We start from the raw sequence: 26,424 nt of genomic DNA, 5'->3' as shown, positions 1-26,424 counted from the left end.
ACAGTTGTCTGACCAAGGTGCCAACCTGGAGTCAGGCTCTTTGTTAGAGAGGCGTTAAAGACTGGCTAGCGCCAAGGCCTTGCCCATGACATGTTAGTCACTGCTGTGCTGTGATCATCTAAAACCATCTCCTCTGTAGCCAGGCGATACACCTGCATATCTCAAACTTTGGAAAACACTGAGGTAAACAAATAATAAACCTAACTAAATCCACATGTGCCATGGGAAGAAATATATTTATGGTGTCCATTCTGACCAAAGCTCTTAAAGTCCAGTAACTCAAGGTTAGTGGGCCTACACCTGAGACAGGAAAACAGTGGGAAGGTACTTTGCTGTCACTCAACCAGCAATAAAGGCAGGCCATTGATTCATCAAACTTCATTTAAATCATTCAATCATTCAACATTTATTGAGCGCCAACTGTGTGCCAGGCACCGTGCTAGGCGCAGAAATACAGAGATGCATAAGATACAGTCCATGCCCTTAAGGATTCACAGTCTAGAAGGGGAAACAAACATGTAAACAAGTGAAGTACTGTGTGATAACTGCCACAAGAGAAGCATTTACAAAGTGCAGAGGTAGCCTGGAGGGGGAAGGGCATGGGGTTGTCCTCCTGGAGGAGGGGGCCTTTGAGTGGGATTGCGAGAGATGAATAGGTGTTTGCCAGGCAGACAAGGCAGGGGGAGCAGAGAAAAGCGTTCCAGTTCGAAGAAACAGCATGAGCGAAGGCACCGAGGCAGGATACCGTTGTGTTGGGGGCGGGGGATTCTAACTAGTCTGACGGTATTGCTAGAGTTGGTACCAGAGACCGTGGCTGGAGAGGGAGGCAGAGATGGGAAGATGAGGGGAAACTGAGAGCAGGGGCCACCTTGGAGGATAACCAGAGGCGAGCACAGCCCAAGGGAAGGCTTCCACACGAGAAGAGAAGGCTTCGGGCTGCTCAGGACCACTGTGGCCCCCAAATAGACCTGGACCCGAGACCCGAGGAGAAACTGAACTGCGGAATGGGGTGAGCAGATGCAGGGCCCAGGCCTGGGGTCCTGGAAGATGCATTTCACTCGAGCTCTCTGATCCCAGACTTCATTTCTGCTCTTTGCTGTGGAGGCGCAGGCCCTGTCCCTCCCCCGTGGGGCCCAGGATCAAAGGAGAAACCACATGGGAACGTTCTTGGCAAACTGCAAAGGGACCAGATGAATTTCGAGGCCTAAAAATAAACCTTTACCAACTGAAAGAGAATAGGGGTTGAGGGTAAAGCAGGGGGAATGAAGTTAACTGACTGCCGTCGAGTCCATTCCGACTCATAGTGACCCTATAGGACAGAGGAGAACTGCCCCATAGAGTTTCTAAGGAGCGCCTGGTGGATTAGAACTGTCGACTTTTTGCTTAGCAGACGTAGCTCTTAACCAGAGCAAAAACTCTGAAAATAAGGGCCGAAAGTGAGGAACACGAGACCGACCATGGCTCTCTCTCCCTCCCGGACGGAGGTGCTCTTTGGCCCAGGGCAAGGGCAGAGGGCCCCCTGTGCTGGACGAACATGTGACCCGCAAGACTGCTCGTGAGCCTCCACAACCGGCTTTAGGTGTCTCCTTAGCCTCAGGGCCAGGTTTCCTTGGCAACAAGGACCCGCCCTCTTCCAGGCTGCAGGGGATTGGCCGGAGGGCTTGGGGGCGGGGCCTGCCTAAGAATGGCGTGGCTCAGACTTCCGGAGGAATGGCTCAGTCTGCAAGATGCCTGCGCGCGCGACAGAGGGGGAGGGGCAGGGGCAGGGAGGCCGGGCGAGGGGGGGCAGTGTCTCAGTAAACCAGGGCCCGCTCGCCACCTGAGCCATCACTTTTCCAAGGCACCACACCTTAGGCCACTTTGGGGGGCTGACATTTTTCCACCTGGAAGGGGGAAAGGGGAAGATGGACTTAATCCCCTTATGGCTCCTGCTGCCCTGGGTTCGGGGGTACAGCCTGAGGGTGACCTCCTGTCTGAGGGAGGTGGTCATAGCAGCCTCCATAATGTCCTCACTGTAGTCTCAGGAGCAAGGGAAGCGAGCAGGGGACCATCCCAGTTAGCAGGCTCTGGAGATGTCCCGAGGCCTCTCTCTCCCGCCCCTCCTAAGAGCCTCACTCCCTGGGGTCTCTGAAGCTTCCACTTGTCCCCTTTCTCAAGTCGCATGGCCTTGTCCCTCCCCTCCCCCGACCAGTGTGGGGGAAGGATGGCCGCTGTGGGCACAGATGGAGGTGACGGTGGTAGAAATGAGATAGACGGTGTGGTGCGGGAGGTGGGCGGTCTCCCCACCTTGGGGTCGGGCTGGCTGGGGTGGGGGCATCACTTGCTCTTGTGCATGTCCTTCAGCCGGCGGAGCTCTTCCAGGAGCTGGGCCCGGGAGAAGCAATCGTCCTCAGTGGGGCCCAGGCCTGGCCCCAGAGCCTCCTGCAGCGCCTGGCAGTGGGTCCTCAGGAACGGGTTGTAGGAGCGCTCCTCCCCCAGGGTGGACGGGCACTGTGGGGTGAGACGCACCAGGCTTGATGGAGAAAATCTGGAACATGAGTTCAATGCAGGGAGCCCCCCCACCTCCCGTGCCTGGGTCCAGGAGTTCTGACTTGAAGGCCTGAGGATCAAGCCTGTCAGAACTTTGGGGAGGTGCCTGCAGGCCCCACTCTCCCTGGGGGCTCAGCATAAGCAGTTTCCTCTCCAGCCCCAGCCCCGCACCGTGCTCTTGCGCTCCATCCGCTGCCTCTGCACCCATTGCATCTTCCTTTCCCGGGCCAGGTTCTCCGGCTCCACCACACCCGCAAAGCCGAGGTTCTCCTCCGCATACTCGTGACCTATGGACGTTAATGGCCATGGGGACACAGGACAGGGACTGGTGGTGTGGTCAGAAAAAGTCTTCCCCAGCCCCAGGCCCAGGCCTATGCCACATCTGGGCACCCAGCAACCAGGCAGGAAGGTGTTGCTCCCAGAAAAATCCCAACTGCCCAGCAATGCTTCTCTAAATGTGGGCACAAGTCACCATGAGTTAAGAGGTAAAGGAGGTTCAGGGGGAAGCCACTAGACTAGAGGACCTGCACACTAGCCCTGGCTCTACCCCTGCCCAGGTGTGTGACCTTAGACAAGTCACACCACCTCTTCGAGCCTCAATTTTCTCATGTGGAAAGTGGAGAAAACAATTATTGCCAACTAGGACACAGATGTTGCTCCCTGATGCCCAGGACAGAGCCTGGCACATGGTAGGTGTTCTATAAAGTATTTGTCAAATGAAGGAAGGAATGAATGAATGTTCTGAAGATTAATGGACAAGTTTGTGAACGTGTTTTGTAAACAATAAGACAATGGATATATGCTGAGTTAATTTATCAGTTTCTCCCCAGATAAGCAAAGGCTACTTTCTGCTATTGGCTTTGACTATGAAAAACTGGACATCTCTCTGGGACCCTCTGGGGCCTTCAGGGCTCCCAAGAGGCCGAGGGCTGGCTGGCAGGGGACTGTGGGGTGAGAAGCAGAGGTGTTAAAGAGCCAGCACTCCAGAAAGAAGCGAGGAGCTCTGCCCTGCACTGGCTGGTCTCTGGGGCAGTGAGGGGCTGGGAGAGCCTTCCCAGACCAAGAGCATGGCGGGGGGGCAGGGGGTGGGGTGGGAGGAATGCCTCACCAGGCCACAGCAGGGTGTCGTCCCCTAGCCCCAGCACAGTGTCCAGTGAGCTCAGCATGGTCTCCGCAGTGCCCTCGAAGGTACGTCCTGGGTAGGGTATGGGCGGTATGTTATGAGATACACGGAGAGGGGTGAGGACCAGACTGTGTGGCTCAGGCTGGCCGCGAGCTGACCCCCAATGCATCTATTCCCTCCTCCCTCCAGGGAGGTGGGCTCAATTATTCACCCCCACCCAAGCCCATCCGAAGGGCTCCATTCCACATGTTGGCATCTGGATGGAGAGGGGCGCAGGACCTTTAGGTTGGTTCTCCCAATCCCAAGCCCTGCTTTTCCAAAGAGCACTCCTTTGGCTGTAGTGCCCTTTAGGACTCCATGCAGCCCAAACTCATGGTCCTCACACTCCACCGGGGTCATCCTCTCACTCAGGACTTCCCAACTGTTCAAAACCTAGTCCCGCCTGTCACTGCATCAGAGAGCCAGTCTCCGCCAATGCAAACAAATGCCCTGTGGCGAGGTCTTCACACAGTCACAGGCATTCTCTCCTGTCCATTCCCTTGAGAAGTCTTGGGGATATTAAAAAAAAACCAGGGTAACGTAGGTGGGAATCTCTGCCGGCGTGACGTCTGTCCTGAGAACCAGTGCTTTATGCGTTGCCTGGGACCATAGCTGCCCTGGCCTCTGTCCCTCCCTCCTCCTCACCTCCTACCTCTCCCCTTTGGGGTGGGGGTGGGGGTACTCACCACAGCCAGAGAGGAAGAGCAGGTCTCCTGAGAAGAGGCAAGAGGGGCCCTTATAGGGCTCCCCGTCCAGCAGGTAGACCAGATGGCCTTGCGTGTGGCCTGGGGTGGCCAGAGCCCGAATCTGAAGCTGCCCCACACTGACTACATCTTGATGACACAGGGGACTGGGGAGCAAGACAATAGGGGAAAGAAGGTACTAGAGCTTTTACCATGCTGATCTCTGTACCCATTCTAGGCCCAAGGGGCCGGGTGACTCGCAGGAGGGTGGGCATCCACGCCAGAGAGAGAAGGCACCCCCAGCGCACAGGGTCTGGACCCAAACTCTCCCCCTTCCTCTTCAGGGGACCATCGCTGGATCAGATAGGGGGGCGGTGCCAGGCTGCAGATGACTGGGAAGGAGTCTAGTGAAGGTCCAATTGTTGACATGCATGAAATACTCCACCGAAGGATGGGGTGAGGGAAAGGGCCCCTAGAACGGCGATCCCATCCCTGGGTCAGGGACTTACTGGGTGAGGTAGGGGATGCCATCCTGAGGGCTCCCGTATACCCGGCAGTCCCGGTGCCGCCTGCTGAGGTCACGGTTCCCTCCGCTGTGGTCCCTGCAGGACGGCAAAGACAGGCAAGGGTCCTTAGAGGGGCAACCATTCCTGGGCTCCTGTCGTCCCTTGTCTCCACTCCCAATGGCATCTTTGGGCCTTTGGCCCCTGGGGGCTGTGGCTCCCAGACTGGGCTGAGCTGTCCACACCTCTAGGCCTTTGTGCAAGTTGTTCCCCTGCCCAGAATGTCTCCCCTCCCCCAACTTGCCATCCTACCCCCGGCCTCAATAACCTGGCCAATACTGACTCATCTTTCTGGACTTTCTCAGCATCAAGGTCATCACCTTCTAATTTACGCAAGTGGATATGACCACCCCTTGCCTGGTGCTCCTGACTCCTGTTCCCTGTGCCAAATGCCCCCTAAATGTTTTTAATGCTGCGGTGTGATGGATCACTTTTGTGTGGCCATTCTAGCCATGATCTTGTAAGTTCCACCCAACTGATTCAGCGGGGCTGTGTGATAGGGTAATTGTGGCCCACCAAAGGGACTGGTCAGTTTTGCCATTCTGCTGGGCTTGAAATGAGCCACCTCAGAAGCAGGAGAGAGAGGATCCCACCACCACCAAGGACCAACAGCCAGGAGCCAGCATGTCCTTTGAACCCGGGATTCCTGCACTGAGAAGCTCCTGGAACCAGGAGACTGAGAGAGAGCTGTAACACTGAAGGCAGCGAGAATCTGTGGCAGAGACCTGGCAGCAGGAGATGGCATGGTGGGCTCCCTAGCCCAAGGAGAGAGAAAGCTGAATGACTCTGGGCAGAGGCTGAGGGCCAGAGAGAGGTGTGCCTGCGAGCACAGCTCGAAGAGGCTTTCCTGATGGAAGAACTATACCCTGAGCTTTCCTGAACCTGAACTGTAACCTGTTACTTCCCTAATGAACCCCATACTTGTGAGTGTTGTCTGTGAGTTCTGTGTGGCCATTGCAATGAATTATCGAACCCAGCAGAGAAGTAGAGTGCCGTGGGAGGGGCAGCTGGTGTCAGAATTGGTAAAGATGGCTGAGAAAGGAGGCATGTCTGACCTCCGCCTCATAGGAATCAACCTTGGGCTGTTGGTCTTGATTCTCCTTCCCCCTTGTGAAGTTAGAGGAGGTCAGACACTGCCCCTGTGCCATTTTTACAGACGGTGATATACTTTTATGCAGGCCTGTCTCCTGCTACTGGACTATGATCTCCTTGAAGGCAGAGACCACAAGTTTTGCCCATGCCCAGCACACCGGAGGCATCTAATAAATGCCCATGGAATGGAAGATGAATTCCTGCCCTCCTCTCCCCTGGGTCTTCAGGAGCCTGGAGAAATGGGGTGGTAGAAGTGCCTACCCTCCATCTCTGCTGGTGCCCAAGTGACGTCATGAAGAAGGTGCTGCCACCCATCCTGATGTCCTGATCCCCAGCTGACCCATCTCACTGGGCCCAGTCCTGCAAGCCCAGTTGGGCAAGGGTTGGCCAGGGAAAACTGCTTCCAGATTCCCCCACCCAGCCCCTTACCAGTGCTTGTGGGTGCAGAGAATGGCAACCAAGGTAACGCCCTCCTTTTCAATGGAAGCCTGGGAGGGAAAGAGGAGGCAGTATTCAGACTGAGGAACTGGAAGTGAAGGGAGAGACAAAGCAGAAAGAGATGGGGGTAGGGGTGGGGTGCTGGGTGGGGAGGAGAGGAAAAAGAGAAGGAGGAGAGAGCTGGGGAAAGGAGAGGGGGAGGAGGGAACTGACTAAGACCCAGCATGGGTACATGGGGGAGGGTGGGGAGGTAGTGGAGAGGAGAGGAGAGGGGCTAGAGACACAGACACAAGCGAACACAGAGAAATAAGAAATGGGAGGGAAAGACTGACCCAAATATTGACAGACAGACGTGAGGAAGGAAGAAAGAGGGTCAGAAAGCGGACCACAGAGAGTGAGAGATGACAGGAAACTCACTAGGCCCACTTCCAGTGTCAGCATACCTCTCCCTTGGGCCCTGGTCCCCCCACTCCTACCCTCCCTACTTCATCTACCCTGCTCTAGATACTTGCTCCTCCCCCATGTTGTATATGAGGGGGTCTTTGTGTATTTGTGTAGAGGGGTGTGTGTGTGTGTGTGTGTGTGTGTGTGTGTATGTGTCCGTGGAGGGTGCAGGAGTGGCAAGTGCCACATCCCATCGGCAGAGGGACCAGGGTCAACCCCTCTCTAGCAAGTGGAAGGTGACCCCAAGCGCTCCCCTGACCCCCACTCCCTTCTCACCTGTACAGCCCGAGGGTCTGAAGGGTCCACTGCCACAGCCAGCCGGGCTTGGGTGTCAATGATGAGGTAGCTGTAGTTGTCTGAGAGGACCGGGATGGGAAGCACCTTCACTCCTGGGGGACAGAAAGGGGCTGTGGGTGGGGTGGCAAGCAGAGAGCAAGGCCATTGGGCTATATGAAGGGAGTAGGCAGGGAGGATGGGGTGGGGTCAGTTAGGGGGATGCTGGCCAGGGATGGCCACAGCTCACCATTGAAGAGGCGGGCCTGGGTTTTGGAGTGGCCCTTGGGGTAGCGATTCCGAGCCCTGCGCAGCTGCTGTCGGTAGAAGAGGTATCCGAGCCAGGTGCGCGTATACAGGCTGTACCTGGAGTGGGGATGTTCTGTGTCAGCCCCTCTCCCATTCCCGCTTGGACCCCTGCGTGATCCTGCAGGCACCTCCTCTCCACTTCCTTGGCCATTCCCTGCATTGATACAGTTGCACCCTCACTTATTATGTGCCTACTGTTTGCCCTGCTCAGACCCAGGACAAGATGAAGACCGAGACAGACACATGCAGAGCCTGAGACAGGGGAGGTGTGAAGTGAGGAACTCCCAGAAGAGACCGGGAGAGTTAGCTTCATCCAGCCCAGGGCTGGGCCTCCCCCATGAAGCAATATTCACAGTGAAGGGGGAATAGGACTTAGGTAGCTGAAATGAGGTGGGAAAATATTTCAGGAAGAGCAGTGGTGGTCACGCATCAGAATCGCCCAAGGGACGTGTTAAAGAACAGAGTGCTGGGCCCTCTCTCCAGCTTCCCATTTAGTAGGTCTGGAGTAGGCCCTGGGAACACGCATTTCTAGCAACTCCCCAGGCGATGCCGATGCTGCTGGTCCAGGGACCCACACTGGAGGACTACTGGGGTAGAGGAAACAACAGGCAAAGGCCCAGAGGCAGGAAACAGCAGAGGGCTTGCTTGGAGAAACTATTAGTACTGTTTGGCTGTTTGGTGGAAGACACAGCGAGAGGCGAAGATGGGTGGGCTGACCATTCACGCAGTCAGACAGGGCCCCACGCGCAGAAGGGCCCTGTACTTGGTTTAATGCTCTGCTGTTGCCACCTTGAAATGATTTTATCTTTGAACCTGTGTCTTGTAAGTGGAGTCTGGGGGACAATGGAGCACAATGGAGGGGACACACAGTATGTGTAGCCTCCATTCTTTGCCCCCCATACACAGATAGCATTCACAATGTCCCATGAGCACAGAATCTAGTGGGCTCACTGTGTGTGGGAGTTGAGTAAGACTCAAAGTGAGAAAGAACAGGTAAGTGTACCTTTAAGACCGACCCAAGAGGCGGTGCTTTCAGTTCAACCAGAATTAGTTTAAAATGCATGAAGTGCCCTGTATTTTCTAACCACTGATGCTGAAAAGGATGACACAGAAGGAAAGGGAAGGTCCTTCCTTACTCGTCAGTAGCCAACGGTAGAGAGTGTTGGTAGAATGTACGCGTATCAACAAGTGAAATAAGAACTGCTGAGTTAGTATTGAGCAGCCTTGCCACCGTTTCTGGTTAAGAACGAAATATATATGCATGTACACATTATGAAGTGTGAATCGTGAGATTCCAGTGATTCCACGTGAGTTAAATGTTCTTAGGTTGGCATTTAAAATTGGCATTACACAATATAAAGAGGAACAATAATATTCACGCTAATCATTGAACTTTTTAATTTTTCTTTACTTAGAATGTTAAATAGCAAATTAAAAACATCATGGCAAGTCAAAAGAGAGATTATAAAAGAAAGGGAAAAGCTTTATATTTTAGTACCTATAAAGCACTTTTTTCCTGCTTTTTGAACAAAAACCAAACCAAACCCGTTGCCATCGAGTCGTTTCCGACTGATGGGAACCCTATACGACAGAGTAGAACTGCCCCATAGGGTTTCCAAGGAATGGCTGGTGGATTTGAACTGCCTAACTTTTGGTTAGCAGCCAAACTCTCAGTCACTGTACCACCGGGGCTCCACTTTTTGAACAAGGGGCCTTAAAATTTCATTTTGCAATGGGCGGTGTAAATTATGTAGCCAGCCCTGCCAGTATGGGAAGGATCTGTCTTAGGCCCTCCCCTCACAAAATGAAAACTGAGGCAGGGGTTGGGTGGAGCAGTCAACACTTAGGGTTATACATGAAAAGTGGAAGGGATTCTGGTTGAGTCTGAGACAGAAAAGTCGAGGTAGGAGTGCGTGAAGGACGGACCCTAAATCTCTACAGGGATTTACTGTAAGAGGCTGGCGGGGGGAGTAGGGGCAGGGGCAGCTGCTCCTCAGGCCCCTTAGGGAAGAGCTAGCTGATTTGTCTGCAAAAAATTTGGTCAAAACTAAGCAGGTTTCTATGACAATTTGGTAGAAATAATTTAGTTCCAAAGCTGAGATGGGGGCAGGGCCCCTAAAGGTGGGGTGCCCCGGGGATCTGGCACAACAGTAGGAGGATACCAGCGGCAGGACATCCCTGCCTCCATACTCTCCCCTGGGCATGTTCCCTTACCTCGAATGCCCTTCCCTTGCCTTCTCTAGATTCTGCCCCTCCTCCAAGAAGCCTTCCTTGACCACCCCAGTTTCTCTACTCTTACCTTGCTCTGAACACACAAGTAACACTGAGAGTTTCTAACACATAGGAGCTCAATCTGCCACCTGGATCAAACCAAAACCCCTTGCCGTCAAGTTCATTCCGACTCATAGTGACCCCATACAACATAGTAGAACTGCCCCATAGGGTTTCCAAGGAGTGGCTGGTGGATTTGAACCGCCGACATTTTGGCTAGCAGTTGTAGCTCAACCACCCAGATACCTTGGCCAAATCACCCAAGCATGTTAGGAAAGAGGATATTTGCATAGTTTCAAAGTATCTGCCTCGCAAGATACTAATTACAAAGGGAGTGGAGAGACCTGCCAGGCTCTACCTTAACCAAGTGATGGAAGTTAACCTCTCCAGTAATGATATGCAGACATCATTTGCATCTTGATGTGACGCACTGAGGAGGGTATAGCATCACTTCTGCGGTGCTCGTGCCAAAAATACATAACCATAATTTATTCATGAGAAAAGAGCAAACACGTCTGCTATGATTGAATTATATGCCCCCAAAATGTGTCAAGTTAGCTAGGCCATGATTCCCGGTACTGTGTGGGTGTCCTCCATTTTGTGATCTGATGTAATTTTCCTATGTGTTGTAAATTCTAACCTCTATGATGTTAATGAGGCAGGATTTGAGGCAGCTATGTTAATGAGGTAGGACTCAATCTATAGGATTAGGCTGTATCTTGAGTAAATCTCTTGAAATATAAAAGAGAGAAGCAAGCATACAGGGAAGGGACCTCATTACCACCAAGTAAGAAGAGCCAGGAGTGGAGCGTGCTCTTTGGACCCAGGATCCGTGCATTGAGAAGCTCCTAGACCAGGGGCAGATTGATAACAAGGACTTTCCCCCAGAGCTGACAGAAAGACAAAGCCTTTACCTGGTGCTGGCACCCTGAATTCAGACTTCTAGCCTCCTAATCTGTGAGAGAAGAAATTTCTGTTTGTTAAAGCCATCCACTCGTGGTATTTCAGTTATAGCAGCACTAGATGACTAAGACAACATCCAAAATGAAGGACATTCTACAAGATATCTAGCCAGCACTCTCCAAAAGTGTCAGATCTTAAGACAAGGCAAGTCTGGGGAACTGCTCCAGACAGGAGGAGACTAAGGAGACTAAATACAATGTGGGATCCTGGATGGGATTCTGGACCAGGCAGTTGTGGGACAAGTGGAGAACTTTGAATGAGGTCTGGAGAATAGTGAATAGTATTGTATTGATGTTCGTTTCTTGGTTTAGTTCGTTTCTTGGTGGAGTTATGAAAAATGTTAACATTTAGGGGAACTGGGTGAAGGGTACATGGGAATTCTTTGTATTATTTTTGCAAGCCTGAAGTTATTCCAAAATGAAAAGTTAAAAAATTAAATAAAATTACCCTTTTTTCTGTGCCCTGACACCCACCTCACACCCATGCCCAGAGTCCTTTACTTGAATTCCTTTCTCCCTACATCAGCTTATGGATGGTGCTGGGGTTCTGGCAACAAAAAGATCAGGCTCCAGTTTTGGCTTGGCCCCTGTTCTGTGACCTTAGGCAAGTCATTGGTTCACACATCAGGTTCCCCATCTATAAAATGGTAATACCATAACTTACCCCTGCAGGACAGTGTGAAGATGAAATGACATACAATAAGATAAAGGTCTTCTTCCCAAGTGGCCAGGAAGATGGAAGACATTCAGACCAAGCGTGTTTACCAAAAGCAGCTGATCATCTTCCAAAACAAGAAGAGGGACCAGCTTGGAGAAATCGGTAAGGAGAAGCTCCCGCGTTACTACAAGAACATTGGTCTGGGCTTCAAGACACCAAAGAGGCCATTGAGGGCACCTACACTGATGAGATATGCCCCTTCACTGGTAATATCTCCATCCAAGGGCACATTCTGTGTAGTGTGGTAATCAATATGAAGATGCAAAAGACCACTGTCACCCACCATGACTACCTCCACGATATCTGCAAGTACAATTGCTTTGAGAAGTGCCATAAAAACATATCCGTGCACCTGTCCCCCTGCTTCAGGGACATTCAGATCGACATCATCATGGTGGATGAATGCTGGCCCCTGAGCAAGACTATGTACTTCAACGTGCTCAAGGGCACCAAGGCCACCAGCACCAAGAAGCGGTTCCAGAAGTTCCGAGCTGGGATGCCTGCCTGCCCCCCAACTGAAATAAAGTTGTTTTCCCATTTAATACACACACACACACAAGATAATGTAGGGCACTCAGTTGAGGGGCTAGGAGGTGGAAGGTGTTTAGCAACTGTTGGTTCTTTTCCAAATTCAACCCGCACCCCTAACAGCTGCTTGAACGAGGTTGTGTACATCTGGAAGGGACTGATAAATGTTCACTGTCCTCCACCGTTGGATGCTTATTCTATGTGCTTTGGTTTTGTCCCCCAACAATGGGGAAGGCACAAAGACCCATGAGGACAGGGACTGTGTACTGAGAATAAACAAGGTCTCTCTTTTGCATTTGCTTTATTTAGAAAATATTACTGCTCATGCTGGTCACGGAGGAGGCAGCAGAGAACAAGTGATTCAGGTCCCTGCCTTTGGGGCGCTTATCTAGAGGAGGGCCCAACAGAAAATAAACCAGAAAACAAATCAACTACCAACCTATTGAACTAGAGCTGGTGCTGGAAGAGCTGGAAGGGAAGAAGGCCTTTCTGTAGACAGGGTGGTCATGGAAGGCCTCTCTTAGAGGGCAACATTTGAGTGGACACTGAAAGATAAGAAGGAGCCAGCATGAAGACTGTTCTGCGTAGTCAGTACTGAGGCCCCAGGCAGGCAGGAGTGTGGCATGTTCTAGGAACTTGCAGGCAGCCTCTGAGTCTCCAGGCAGGGCCAAGAGGCAGAGGAGGGTCAGTGAGGTGGGCAAGGGCAGGTCTGGAGGGCCTTGCAGGCCTTGGTGAGAGGTGTGGAAAATTACTGGCGGGTTTTGAAGCGGGGAATCTGACTTCCATTTTTGAAAGCTCACTCGGCTGCTGTGTGGAGGATGCAGTGAAAGGTGCGAGAGTGAAGGTGGCAGGAGGCTACTGAGTCATCCAGGTGGGAGATGAGGGGCCTGGACTCAAGGGGTGATGGATTTTCAGAAAGATGGGGACGGATGTGGAACTTGAGATCCAGTTTGGGGGTCAGGGGAAGGGACAGGTGGAGGCCTTGCTGGGCCTGGAGTCTGGATTACTGGGCAGAGCAGCCGAAGCCAGGGCCCGGGAGGTGGGGAGGAAGGGGCCTGAGAACCAGGTGATGCTGGGACACTTTCCCTAGGGTTGTCCCCTCCCTGACCATGCCTTCCAATGACTCTCAACTTACTGAGCTCCTTCTCCTTCATCTGCCTGCCAGCTGCATCACAGTAAGCAGGGTCCAAACCTCCCCTCTCCAGCCCCTCTTCTGCTCCCTCTCTTTCTGGGAAAAGTCCTGCCATTCTCCCAGTTATACGGCATGAGCCCCCATTTAACTCTCTCCCTGGTGTAAGCAACCAATGCAGGGTCCTCTGGCCGGATCACACGGGTTCGTCTTAGGAACAGGCCCTTGCAGCTCTTACCTAGGCTCTTACAGAAGCCTCCTCTAACTCCAGTCCAAACTGCAAGCCGCTGGCAAAAGTGTAAGTTCCTAAAGCATCGCATTTGACTGAGTCCTGCTCCTCCTCAAAAGCCTTCCATGGCTCCCACTGCTTACAGGAGACTGTCCAACTCCCCTCCCTAGTCAGGCCTTCCGTGAACTGGAGCCAAGGCAAGACTCTACTTCTTCCCTTCCCAGTGAAAACACTGTGCCCTCAAGAGTGAAAAAGTGGAAACGCCCTAAATGTCCATCAATGGTAAAATGAATAAATAAACTGTGACATCTTCAGATTGTGGAAAACAGTGCTGCCAGGAAAACAAATGATTTCCAGTAACAGGTCTCAACATGCACTATACTCAAATACCTAAGTGAAGCTAAAGGACGTGATGCAGAGGGAATATACAATCTGACAATACTTATTAAAGATGAAGAAGCATACAAAACTATCGTGGATATCGTTTAGGGACACAGACGTGGTAAAACAATAAAGGTCACTGACAGAATGGTCCACATCCAGTTTAGCAGTGTTATCTCAGGGGGTAGGGGAGACGATAGACTCAGGGAGGTGGCCCAGGGGCCTCCACAGTACCTGCCATATTTAATTTCTTAAGCTGGGTGGTGGTGGTTGTCATTGTGTCTATCCTTTTTTGAACGCCTAAAATAACTCATTAAAATTTCAAAATTACTCACTAATGGACCACATGAACCATGGCCTCCACTAGCCTGAGGCTACAAGAACTGGATGGTGCCCAGCTACCACTCCCTGCTGCGCTGACCAGGATCACAATGTTAGGTCATGGACAGAGTGGGAGAGAAATGTAGAACAAAATTCAAACTCATCCAGTAAGACCAGACGTTCTAGTCTGAGAGATACTGGTAGAACCCCTGAGACTACAGCCCTTAGACATCCTTCAAACTGGGAACTGAAATCACTCCTGGAGATCACATTATAGCCATACAATAGACAGGACAATAACATATGTGAGGAATATATACCTTAGAACATTCAACTATACAAGACCTTAAGGGCAACATTTTCCCAAAAGCAAAGTTCAGAAGGACAGTAGGGGTAGGAAAGCTGGGCAAATGGACACAGAGAACCCAGGGAGACAGAGGGGAGAATGCTGACACATTCAGGGCTTTGCAACCAAGGTCACGAAACAAGCTGTGTATAAATTCTTGAATGAGAAACTGATTTGCTCCGTGAACTTTCACCTACTGCCCTCACTCCCTGCCTCTGCTCCTGTTGTCTCCCTGCCTGGAATACCCTCCTCTCTGCCCTCCGGGCCTTCTCTACTTACTGAAATCCTACCCATCCTTCAGGGCCTGGCTCAAACCATCTCCTCTGAGATGTGGTCCCTGGTGACCCCAGCAGAAGGCCTCCTCCCTCTGCTCTGTCGGGAGCACTCAGTCTCCCCCTCCCGGTCTCCCACAAGGAGCTGAGCTCCTCAGCAGCAGGGGCCACTCAAGGGCAACTAACACCAGCAACAACCCAGGTGCCTGGGTCAGCACCTCACCCAGGGCAGGCAGACAGCGCTGGCCACGTCCTACCTGCTCCTCACGCGGCTCCTCTGCATCTCCCCTGGGATCCTCCCAGCAGTAGTACAGCACCCATCAGTAATGCTGGCTTAGTGACTAGGAAAGGCTGGACTGTGGGGAGCGGGCTGGGATGCAGATGTTAAAGAGACAGGAAGGTGAACTGTCAACTGTGTGGTCCACGCCACACCGAGGTGGGGAAGTCCAGCAAAGCCCAGTGGGGCATCTTGCCCAATTTTCAGCCACCTCTGCCTCTGCTCTGCCCTCTCCGCTCTTTGTTGCACCCACAGGCCTGGCCAAGCAGGGTGCTCTGCTAAGCAGGTCACCTAGGCCCAGGGGCATGGGTGGGGCTGTGTTACTGGACACACTGTCCCAATTTCCCCTGCCCTGAGGTCTGAACACAGGAGTCCTTGCATGGCACAAATGGTTAAGTGCTGGGCTATTAACCGAAAGGCTGGTGGTTCAAACTCACCCAGAAGCTCCTGGGAAGAAGGACCTGGCAATTTGCTCCTGAAAGGTCACAGCCATGAAAACTCTATGGAGCAGTTCTACTATACATATACATGGGGTCACCACGAGTTGAAACTGACCCAACGGCAACTGGGGGTCTGGACCAGGGGCCTCTGAGCCAGGAAGAAGAGAAAGAGCAGGGAAGAGTAAGGAGGTGGAAAGAGCACTGGACTGGGGTCTGCAGACTGGTTTTACAGTCCATCCTCTGCCCCAGACATGTTACAGCACCTTGGGCAGGTCACTCCACCTCTCTAGGGCCCATTTTCCTCATCTTTCAAACAATTATCATCACAATGGCTTTTCTTGCCCCTTCCTGTGAGCAGGCCCTAAACTCAGTGCTTCCCATCAGTGAAATCAAGTCATCCTCAGAATACCACCAGGGCAGGTAGCATTATCATTATCTCCATTTTACAGACAGGGAAACTGAGGGCCAGAGAGGTGAGAGTGATGTGCTCAAGATCACAGCTTACTGAGTGGTAGAGCAGAGATTCATCTGCAGGCAGCCTGACCCTGATTGCAGACTCTCGACTATTGAAATTCTCCTCAAACCCCAAATGAAGGAGTAGGATGAGATGAATGGGTCTAAACTGTTTGGGGGTAGATCCAGCTCCTTTGAGAATGATACGCTGGGTGGTTACAATGACCCAGACACACAGCCTTGGAATTTGGCCTCCAGGGCTTCCTGGAGCGCTGGTGTTAGCCTCTTTGGGTCATAAACTTCTTGGAGAGTCTGGTAAATGCTATGACTCCTCCTTCTGGACCATATTACACATGCAACATTTTGCAGACAATTGCAGAGGGTAAGAGACTGCAGACCTCAGGATGGGACACCTGAATCAGACAGTCCTGAAGATCCCTTCCAAATCCAGCTCAGTGACCCCTAATCCTGGGTTAGGAATGGATTGAGGGGTCCAAGGATAGCATCATGAGCCAGATGGAGAAGAGAATTTAGGGAAGAAGAATAGACCCCAGAGGGGAAAATGTGAAGGTGGAGGAGTAGCTGAGAAGAACCTGTGTCCTTCTATCTCTTAGCCTCCCTTTGCCCCCAGACCAGCTAGGTCATCACACCCCATGCAACAGGCCTTGGGTTTCTCAGCAGTTACCAGATATACACCTTCCTTTCACCTATTGCTGGAGGCAAGAAGCAGGAAGTCTGGTCAGGGCCTGGGGGCAGACTCTCACTCATTGCCCAAGCCTCCTCAGTTGCCCTTTCTGTAAAACCAAGCACTCCCCTTCTCTAAAAGAGCAGCTGAGACCCAGATAGGTCAGGTGACTTACATACCCCAGGCCAGATATGGGATTCAAACGCTCTGCTGCAGGGTTCCCAGGTGTGGTCACAAAGCTGGGATCTAGGACAGTGCTTCTCAAAGGTGGACCTCGGATCACCTGCACTGGAATTATCTGGGGATGTTGGTTAAAACAAGAAAATTCTGAACTTCTCCTCTCCCTCCCCACTCCCTTCCTGGATTCTGACTCAGCAGTTCTGGGGCCCAGAACTAGCTACTATCACTTCATCAAAAAGAAAATAACGCTTCCTGACCAGTCCTCTGGGGACCCACGTGGGAGATGAAAAAACCGCTTTTCTTCTTTTCTTCGGGGCAGGCAAGGGTGGGTGTGGGGGGTGACAGCAGGCCTGGGGAGAGTCCCTGCAGTGGGCCTGAAGGTTCCGCCTGTGGGGTGCCAGCAGCCCACATAGTACCAGCCACACTGGTGTGGGGTCAGGAAGCCCTTTTCACTTCTCACCTCACTGAACCACAGCACGGCTTCTCTGGTATGAACCTCCAGCCCCAAGGGAGGCCGTGTGGGACCAACAGCTGGGGGCAGTGAGACACGGCTCTCCGCCCACACACACCTCCCCTCTGGCACACAGTGGAGAACATACAATGGAGCCCTTCTTCCTCCCCTCCTTCCTGGGCAGTTTCACTATCCTTGGCAGCCCCAGGCGCCAGAGGGCTTTCAAGTGCCCATCCAAACTAGGCCTTTCAGCCCAGCCTCAGGCCAGTCAGGTAGAGGGGACAGGATAAAGGGGGCTCTGCATCAGAGGAAACCCTGGTAACGTAGTGGTTAAGTACCACAGCTGCTAACCAAAAGGTCGGTAGTTCAAATCCATGAGGCACTCCTTGGAAACTCTATTGGGGGCAGTTCTACTCTGTCCTATAGGGTTGCTATGAGTTAGAATCGACTCCACCGCAATGGGTTTTTTACAGCATCAAGCAGAAGGACCTGGAAAGCCCTTATCACCAAGGTCACTCTCTCCCTATCTCTCCCTCTGATGTTCCCTAAATGGCCTTGGACTCCACTGAAACCCAACAGGCACGCCCAGGTTGGTGAGGCCTCTGGTCAGGGAGCGTTTTGGTTCCCCTTTCCTGCCCCCCACCCCCCCAGACCCAGGGTGCCCAGGCTTTGCATCTGACCAGGGACAAGCAACTCTTCATGAAACCAAACCCAGAAATGCCTGTCTGAGGGCTGGGGGGCCACCAGGGCACAGAGTTCTACTGGAGCCAGGGCCTGCTCCATGGACCTTTAGGGATAAAGAGAGAGGCTCCGTGTTTTGTGCTTTCTCAAAACTGGGGAAACTAAAGAAGCTAATGAGACAGATAAAAAGGCTCTGGAGAGTGATAGTTTCCCGAAGCTGCTAGAATAAGGGGGCAGGGAGGGGGGACACTTCCCTATACCCAGGAGAAGGGCAGAGCCTTCATGTGGTCAGAGCAAGCCTGCTCACGAGGCCAGTGCGGCTCCCTCCAGAGGAGGCCTGCTTTTAGCAGAGAGAGGGAGGGAAAATGGCTGCTGAGGGCCCTTGAGTAGGACCAAAAGCTGGGAAAGAGTGGCCAGCCTCTCTGCTATGCCTCAGTCCTGGCCAGGAAGGCTGGACTAGTTCTGTCTTCTTCCCTGTAACCCTAGGCCACCTACCCAGGGAAGCCCTCTGGGTTTTGTTTTGTTTCTTTGGGCTCTCCCTCCTCGCCCTCACCCCAACCCCTGGCCCTCTTAATTCAGTCCCACTCCCTGGGCTCAACCTGCCGGAGTCCAGTCGAGGAGTCAGACCTGAGAACACCTAACTCAAGAGCTAGCAAGAATATGCAGTAGGAGCTCTGAGAGAGAAGCTGGTGCCAGGGCTTGCTCTGGAAGCAGAAGTCCATTTTGACCAGGGAGCCTGTGCAGGCTTCATGGAGATGGTATCGGAGCCAACCTTTTCATTCATTCATTCAAAAAACACTGAGTAAGGGCCAACTACGTGCCAGGCACTACTCCAGAAGCAGGGATACAGTAGTGAACAAAGTTTCTTCCCTAACGTTGCTCATATTCTAGTTGGGGGAGACAAACACTAAACTAATAGATAAGTTAACATATAATACTACGAAGAACAACAGAGTAGGGTAGAGATGACAGGGAGTACAGGGTAAGGCGCTGTTACTTTTAGATGAGGTGGCCTGGGCAGGCCTCTCTAGCAAGGTGAAATTTGAGCAGAGACTTGAGGGAAAAAAAGCAGCAGTAGGAAAGAGGATTCTTTGGCAAGAGAACAGCAAGTCAAAGGGCCAGAGGTGGGATCATCTTGGAGGGTTTGAGGAAAAGCCAAAAGGGCCGTGTGCGCTAGCAAGGTGAAGAGCTGTAAAAGGTAAGGTGGGGGAGAGGCAGTGGGAGGTCACATAGGGCCTTTAAGCCATTCTTTGAATGAACTTTCACTCTTGGTCAGAGAGATAGGAAACTCTCTGGAAAGGTCTGAGCAAAGAAATGACATGTTCTGATTTAATCTTAACAGTTTCACTCTGGTTGCTGTGTTGAGAGTATTTGGGGGGTATAGGGGCAGAAGGAAGCAGTCAGTTTGGGAGGCTGTTATGGCTGACTAGGTGAGAGGTGATGGTGGCTTGGCCCAGGGTGGTAGCAGTGGAGGTGGGGAGAAATGTTCAGATTTAGATATATTTCAAAGGTGAGCTTTGAGGATACAAGAAAATTTGATAGGTAGAGATGCAGGGAGGAAGGTGTGACAAGCCCCCAGACAGAAGTACAGAAAGAGATCAGGGCCTGGGGAGATGGAATTAGGCTGGTCCGGGTGAGGGGTGTGAACTCTTTTCTGTAGGCAATGTGGCTTGGGGAAGGGGGGAACCTGCTCAGAGTCGTGGTTTGGAAAACTAACCAGGCAGCAGAAGGGAAGCAGGATCAGTGGGGAGAGCAGGGAGGCCAGGAGGCCAGGGTGGAGCCCTGGACTGGAGCTCTCCAAGATCCCAGAGGCCTGTAGGAAATAAGTGGTCCCTGTTCCCCTCCTTGTTCCTGCCAGGCTGTGTGGGTGGCCCAGCTCACTGCCCCTGCCTGGCCTCTTGGGCCATAAGGAGGTGGGCCATTCACTCAAGAAGCATAGGGTCCAAATTCTTGCCAGCTCTTAAAATCAAGCCAGTGGGCCTCCTTGGCCTGTTTCATCTTGCAGAAGTGGAACAAGCAAGGCCTATTCTGGGGCAATTGGTTTTACTTGGGTCAGGTGGGTCAAGAAAGACCCTCTAAGCCCAGGAGTGGAGAGGGGGCTTGCTCAGGGAGGGAGGGCTTGGTCAGCTAGGGTTGCCCACCTCCAAAGGATGGCCGCTGGCCACCTCCTCAGCTCTGCAAGATGTTCTGAGCCCTGCACCAGCCCACCCTTGTTCCCCCATCACCTCCATTCTGTAGACGGAGGCTTTCCTCAAGGCCCCATCTGCAAACCCCCTTCAACTACCACTGAGAAGGCCAAGAAGCAAAAGGGAAACTGAGGTATAAAGCAAGGTGCACACACGGAAGAGTTCCAGACTCTTTAGGCACACCCTGTCACTCCAGGGCAACTTGCCACACCCTGGTCGCTGCCACAGAGCATTTGGGCCCCTGCTTAGACCTGGTCACGTGCTCCTCTTTCCCCTACTCCTGAAGAACAGCAGCCAGAGCTCCACTCACATCTGTGATCTCACAGTCCCGACCCAGGGCAGTTAGGTGTTCATTGAATGAATGGAGGGATGTTGGGTTTCCTGATGGGTGGGTGGTTAGGATGGGTTTTGAAAGTATGTAAGGAAGCTCCAGAAGAAGCCTGGCTGGTGCCTGCCCACCCTACTCCGCATATCCCCATGCTACAGAATGAGCAATTGCTAACATTTCCTGAGCACTTACATGAACGATTCCATTTGATCCTCCATGGAGCCCTGTGAAGTAGACACTATTACTATCCCTGTTTTACAGGTGCAAACAACTGAGGCACAGAGAGGTTGAGTGGCTTGTCCAAGGTCCACAGCTATTAAGCAACAACATGGATTCAAAAGCAGGTTTGTCCAACCCTGTACCCTATGTGCTTAGCTACTACATACACTGTCTCCCAGACCCCGCAGAGCCTCAAACATGTGTATCCTCAGGTTAGCTCCGGTCTACTCTCCTGCATTCATTATGCCCAGCCAACCCTACCCCAAGGCAATTGTGGTTATACAGTATTTGAGGAAAGCCTGTTATTAAATGGTCAAATACCAGTGATTATTCTTATTAATGAACAACAGCTCTCTCAGACATTGCTTAATATTTCCATCATCTGTTTTCCAGCCCCCAATAGAAACCTTGATTTGTAGTCATCTCAGCCATACCTTCAGGATGGAGCATAACCATGCGTCTGCCCCTCCCCAACATGTCCTGTCCCCATCCCGTCCCCCTCCCTCTCCATCCTTCCTGGAGGCCCTGTGGGCACCCCCACAGTATCAACACCTGCCTATTTCCCCCTTCCCATTTCCTGGTAACACCCCTCTCCCTCCTGCCAGCAAGCAGCCCCTCCCCCATGGGACTAAACTGATTGTTTCCCAGATCCTAGAGTGGCCAGTCTGGAATTCTGATTCCAGGCACGCCCTTCAGCTCTAAAGATTTGATTTGGAAAACTGATTCCAGGGCGACCTTGAAATCCAGACATGGGAAAGCCCAGGAAAAAAAAAAAAAAACCTGTTGCCATCAAGTCGATTCCGACTCATAGCAACTCTATAGGTCAGAGTAGAACTGCCCCACAGAGTGTCCAAAGAATGCCTGGTGGATTTGAACTGCTAACCTTTTGATTAGCAGCTGGAGCACTTAACCACTATGCCACCAGGTTTCCAGGGTAGCCCAGAGGAATACTGAATTCTGAAGAAGCTCTTTGAGAACTCCAAGTTTGGGGATAGGAAACTCCCAGATCCCAAATTCCAGAAATACTCAAAACCCCTCAGGATTCTGAGGTGAGACCTTGGGGATTCTGATCTGGGGACTTCTGATTCTAGCTCCTAAACAAAAACAAAAACAAACGAAACCTCTTGCTGTCGAGTCAATTTTGACTCATAGAGACCCTACAGGACAGAGTAGAATTGCCCCATAGAGTTTCCAAGGAGCACCCGGTGGATTTGAACTGCCGACCTTTTGCTTAGCAGTCGTAGCTCTTAACCATTATGCCACCAGGGTTCTCCTAGCTCCCAAGGGACACTTCTAATTTCCAATTCCTCAGGCTATTTGTATGACTTCAATTTATCAATTTTGAAAGCTAGAAGTAGATCTAAAAAAATTCCTAAGTAGACATGTAAAATTCCCAGAAATTTTGTAGGAAGAAATGCTTTTTAATATCCCAAATATGAAGATATTTAAATATTTGTGAATCTCATTATTTATGCTATTTGTAGAGCAATGGTAAATTGATTGCAGCATTATCTAGAACATGACCAATGTTTGGAATATTAGAGATATGAATGCTCCAAAAGACACACATATACACGGTTCCCCCACCACACACACACACACACACACACACACACACACACGTTTTTCTGTTTTTTCCTGCCTGCTAGGCCTTTATATCTCCATTTCTTAGATCTGAGTGTCAGTAGGATTCTACTGTAGGCCTTTATATCTCCATTTCTTAGATCCGAGTGTCAGTAGAATCCTAGGGCTGAAGCTCTAGGAGTGTCTGGGGTGGTCTGGGGAGGAGGGGATGAATTGCACAATGTCTTCTCTGCAACTCAGGAAATTCCTAGGCTTAGGTCCTCCCCACAAACTGGCCCATGGCCAGGGTTCCCACAATTCTCATTCCTAGCATCATTGTCCCTAACCTTCGGCTTGAAGTCTTGTCCCATGGCCCCACTTCTCCCAATGGAGGACAACTGGTCGTGGGAAAGGGAAGGGGCCCTGACAGGCCCGACATCTTGTGGCTCCTTCTCTGCCTCTCTGTGGCAGAACACAGCTGGTTACCGCTGTGTCTGGACCCAGGAAGAAAGGGCAAGGGGGGGGCAGGGAGTCCCCTGCAGACTTGGGGACAAGTCACCAGAGATCAGTGAGCCTCCACAAGTCAGGTTAAGTGGTTTGGTCAAATTTCACAGCCTGGGACTTTGGACTGTGCTCAGGGTGCAGGAACAGAAGGAAAGGAACAGACTGACCTACAGGGCTGGGACTCCTCCTTGGGACAGAAGAGCCCACCTCGAGTGGTGGGGAGTTGGATGGTGGGAAGAGGGACATGGAAAGGAGTTGGAGGTTTCCAGTGAGGCAGACATTCTCTCCTGCACCTGCCAACTGGGGGAGGGAGGCGGGCCTCTGGGGACCTTAGCCCCAGACAGGGATGGTCATACCGGCACGGGGCTCCTGCAACCACCCCCTTTACATCTCCCTGTCTCCAGCTTCTCTCACGCACCCTTCCCTGACTACCTTGGCCCATCCCCCCCACTCCCCCTTCCCTGCTCCCCCATCCTATCCTATTTCTCCAGCCCCCCAACTCCTTCGTGTCCTCAAAGTCTGTCCTCCTCTCCAGTTCCCCCAGTTCAGTAGCTTCTCCACGGCGCCTCTCCGATCCCTCTTCTCTGGCCCCGGATTCCCCACTGCATGCCCCTTCCTAAGCCCTCCCGCAGCCCCTGCTTCTTGGTCCCTTCCCCAGAGCTCCCGCCTTCCCGAGCCCCGCATCCCGCCGAAGCCCGGCCGCACAAACCCGATTCGGAAGAGCAGCCGCTCACTGCGCGCCATGAGCAGGCCGCGGAGGTTCCGCGGAGCGCGGCAGCCGCGGGGGCTCACGAGCAGGACAAGGACGAGGAGCAGCAGCCCGAAGCCGGCGACCCACAGCCACGGCGCAGGCCAGTCGGCTAAAGCCATGCCGGGGGGCAGGCACCCGCAGCGAGCCAGGGGGCGGGGCTGGCCGTTGCTAGGCGACGGTCCAGCCGGGGCCCCCCGCGGGGAACCGGCGAGGTTGGGGGCCCCGCCCCCTGCGCCGACGGGCTGGGGGGTGTTGGGGGCGTTCTGGCCCCGCCCCTGCTATTGCCTCGCGTTCGGCCCCGCCCCCTTACCACCATCGGCCGGGCGCGTGTCCAGAGTGCCACCAGCCGGGAGGCGGCCTGGCCCTGCCCCCGTCTGCCGGCCAGGAGGCGGGGTTGGAGCGGGCCTCGGATCCGCGCTAATCCCCGTGCACAATTGCCTGAGTCCCAGAAGGCGACAGGCGCTCGGTTTTCCCCCCACTCCCCTAACACCCTTCTGGAGGCTCTGGGAGAGACAGTGGAGTGGTCCTCCTGGCGGGGAAACCTTAGGCGCGTGAGCTTTTTCAGCTGGAAGGGACCAGAGAGATCATCTGGGTCGGCTTCCATTCATTCATTCGTTCATTAAATTACTTTTCTGGTACCAAGCACTGTGCTAGGCTCTGAGGATGCAAGAGTCAAAGACACACGGCCCCTGCATTCCTGTAGCTTACATTCTAGCATCTAGTGGGCAAATGAACCGTAAACAAGCAAACAAACATTATGCACATACATACGTGTGTGTGTAATTTCAAATTGTGGCGCTATAAAGGAAGCAAGCAGAAGGAGCAATGATATGGAAGATAGAGATGACCAACTTAGTTGGGGGAGGGCCTTTCTGAGCAGATGACATTTAAGGCATGCACTGAAGGGCAAGAGGCCACCAAGGCTAGGGGGGTGGTGACTTGACCAAGGTTACAAAGTAAATGGGTGGCAGAGACAAGACCAGGACTGAGATATCCAGACTCTTAAACCCAGTTCAATTTCCACATCACCCCACTATCACCACGACTGCCTTCCTGATGGATTCCAGAAGTTGTCAGGGTTAGTGGGACAGAAGTAGATGTAAGGGCAGGTCTAGTGAAATCTACAAATGTAGGCACACAGGAGCTAGGGCTGGGCTAGTTTTTGCTCCCGCCCTAGTGCTGGCCCAGTACCCTACTGGAAGGGAAGGAAATGCTGCAAAGAGTCAAGTTCACTCTGTCTCCCACTGGGAGATGGTGGGGGAGGAAAGCAGGTGAGGCAAAACTGTTGTTTTTTCCCTGGCCTGAGACAGACTAGATAACCTAATCCCCAAATCACACATTTTCTTCCTCTCTCTCTCTCTGATGTACTCTGATCAGGTATTTGGATAAAAGGCTGAGTACCCAATGCTGAGGGTATACCGAGTAGTTGTTGTTAGGTGATATCGAATTAATTCTGACTCATAGCAACCCTATAGGACAGAGTAGGCCTACCCCATAGAGTTATCTAGGCTGTAATCTTTACAGGAGCAGATCACCAGGTCTTTTCTCCCATGGAGCAGCTGGGCGGGTTTGAATCGAGTAGCCAACCTTACAGTTAGAAGCTAAGTGCTTAACCTTTGTGCTACCAGGGCTTCTTAGCATACCAAGTATGGATCATTAAATGCACAATGCATTGGAGGTTTCACTGTCCTCCGTCTCCCCAAAGAGATAAGAGATGGATTAATTTGCCACCAAAATGAATTGTAATCTAGAAAACGCAGACAGACATGAAGCTTCTCCTCTGTGGATACATCTTGAGGAACAGAGCCTACGGCTTTCTCGCTCCACAATTCCACTGCTTCTCTGATCTCAGCCTAGCCCTGAGCCTGGCACACACACAGAGGGCGCTCCATAAACGGCAACAGCTAGAATTGAATTGAACTCTGGCCGTTCCCATGCACGGCTTGTGTGTGCTGCAGAGGATACCTGGGATGTGAGGACTGATAAGCCAACCTGCAGAATCCCCTTTCAGGACTGGGGAGTTTCTATAGTTTAAATCTATCTCTGTAAATGAAGAATCATGAAGCAGCATCAAAAGTCATTGTGAACACACCTTTCTGCAGATGAGGCTGTGCCAAGCATTATATTGAGAAATTAAAACCCAGCTCCTGTAATCTGGAGCAGGAAATGCAGGCTCAGGCATGGGCCTACTGAGAACAGAGATAACTGGATCCTAAATCTCAAGCAGCATGAGCACACACACACCCAACAAGGTTATAAGTAATAAATCCAAGATGCATATTATGAAGTATATGGAGCTAGGGCAGGGCTGGGATGAGTGAGGAGGGGGTGCTTTAAGGGATTCATGCAGCCTCAGGAAGTCATCCTTTCCTCCTCCCCTGGACTGTTCCGTAAGGCTCCCAACATCTGCTCCAAATCTGCCTTAATTTCACTTCGTCTTCCATGAGAATCTAATATCCGTCATAGACAGGTGCCCCATTATTTACCCCTCCTCCGCACTTTACACCTATAACAACTAATTAGTTGTAGTTACCTGAACCTACCACATAGTCTCACACCCCCATGCCTTCACACATGCTGTGCCTTCTGCCTGGCTTCCTATTCATTCTTTGTTCCCCAAGGACTCAGATCAGGTGTTCTCTCCTCAAGAAAGCTTTCCTTGAACCCTCCACTCCCACATGGGCTTAAGTATGTCCTCCTCTGTGCCAACTCTCTGTCCTGTGCATACTTCTATCATTCAATGCAACACCCCATGGCATAATTTCTTGTTTCCATGTCTGTATCATGGTCTAGATGGAGTCCTGATGGCACAGTGGTTAAGAGTTCGGCTGCTAACCAAAAGGTCGGCAGTTCAAATCCACCAGCTGCTCCTTGAAAACTACTGGGGCAGTTCTACTCTGTCCTATAGGGTTGCTATGAGTCAGAATTGACTTGACAGCAATGGGTTTGGTTTGTTTTTTTGGTATCATAGCCTAGAATCTTGAAGACGTTCATGTCTTCCTTAAGGGTAGGGAGTATGATTCAATGTATTCATCTTTGAATCTCCAGTGTCTGGC

At 52.0% G+C, this 26,424-nt stretch overlaps 1 protein-coding gene and 1 pseudogene across 1 annotated transcript; one reads left to right on the top strand and one right to left on the bottom strand.

Moving 5' to 3' along the window:
* Positions 1 to 395: 395 nt before the first annotated feature.
* LOC126078091 (probable hydrolase PNKD) lies at positions 396 to 23,574 on the bottom strand. The gene is made up of 9 exons (XM_049888145.1): positions 23,327 to 23,574; positions 7,435 to 7,550; positions 7,188 to 7,300; positions 6,459 to 6,517; positions 4,884 to 4,976; positions 4,378 to 4,541; positions 3,638 to 3,724; positions 2,701 to 2,816; positions 396 to 2,490 (listed from the first exon to the last, which is right to left on the bottom strand). Exons 1-9 carry the CDS (start codon positions 23,485 to 23,487, stop codon positions 2,317 to 2,319), a joined length of 1,083 nt encoding a protein of 360 aa, XP_049744102.1. The 5' UTR covers positions 23,488 to 23,574; the 3' UTR covers positions 396 to 2,316.
* LOC126077897 (40S ribosomal protein S11-like) lies at positions 11,404 to 13,062 on the top strand (annotated as a pseudogene).
* Positions 23,575 to 26,424: the final 2,850 nt, after the last annotated feature.

The sequence above is a fragment of the Elephas maximus genome, chromosome 6 (genome assembly GCF_024166365.1).
Source record: "Elephas maximus indicus isolate mEleMax1 chromosome 6, mEleMax1 primary haplotype, whole genome shotgun sequence".
Taxonomy (NCBI): domain Eukaryota; kingdom Metazoa; phylum Chordata; class Mammalia; order Proboscidea; family Elephantidae; genus Elephas; species Elephas maximus.
Note: the sequence above shows the minus strand (reverse complement) of the source record. Positions and strands in the feature narration are given on the sequence as shown.

Bases quoted from the DNA above. Each gene is read 5' to 3' on its own strand.
- LOC126078091 (XM_049888145.1), bottom strand. From the start codon at position 23,487: ATGGCTTTAGCCGACTGGCCTGCGCCGTGGCTGTGGGTCGCCGGCTTC. The intron at 7,551-23,326 runs GTTTGTGCGGCC...TCCCCACTCCAG, and splicing joins CGGCTGCTCTTCCGAATCGG to GTACAGCCTGTATACGCGCA. The intron at 2,491-2,700 runs GTGCGGGGCTGG...CTCACCCCACAG, and splicing joins GGATGGAGCGCAAGAGCACG to TGCCCGTCCACCCTGGGGGA.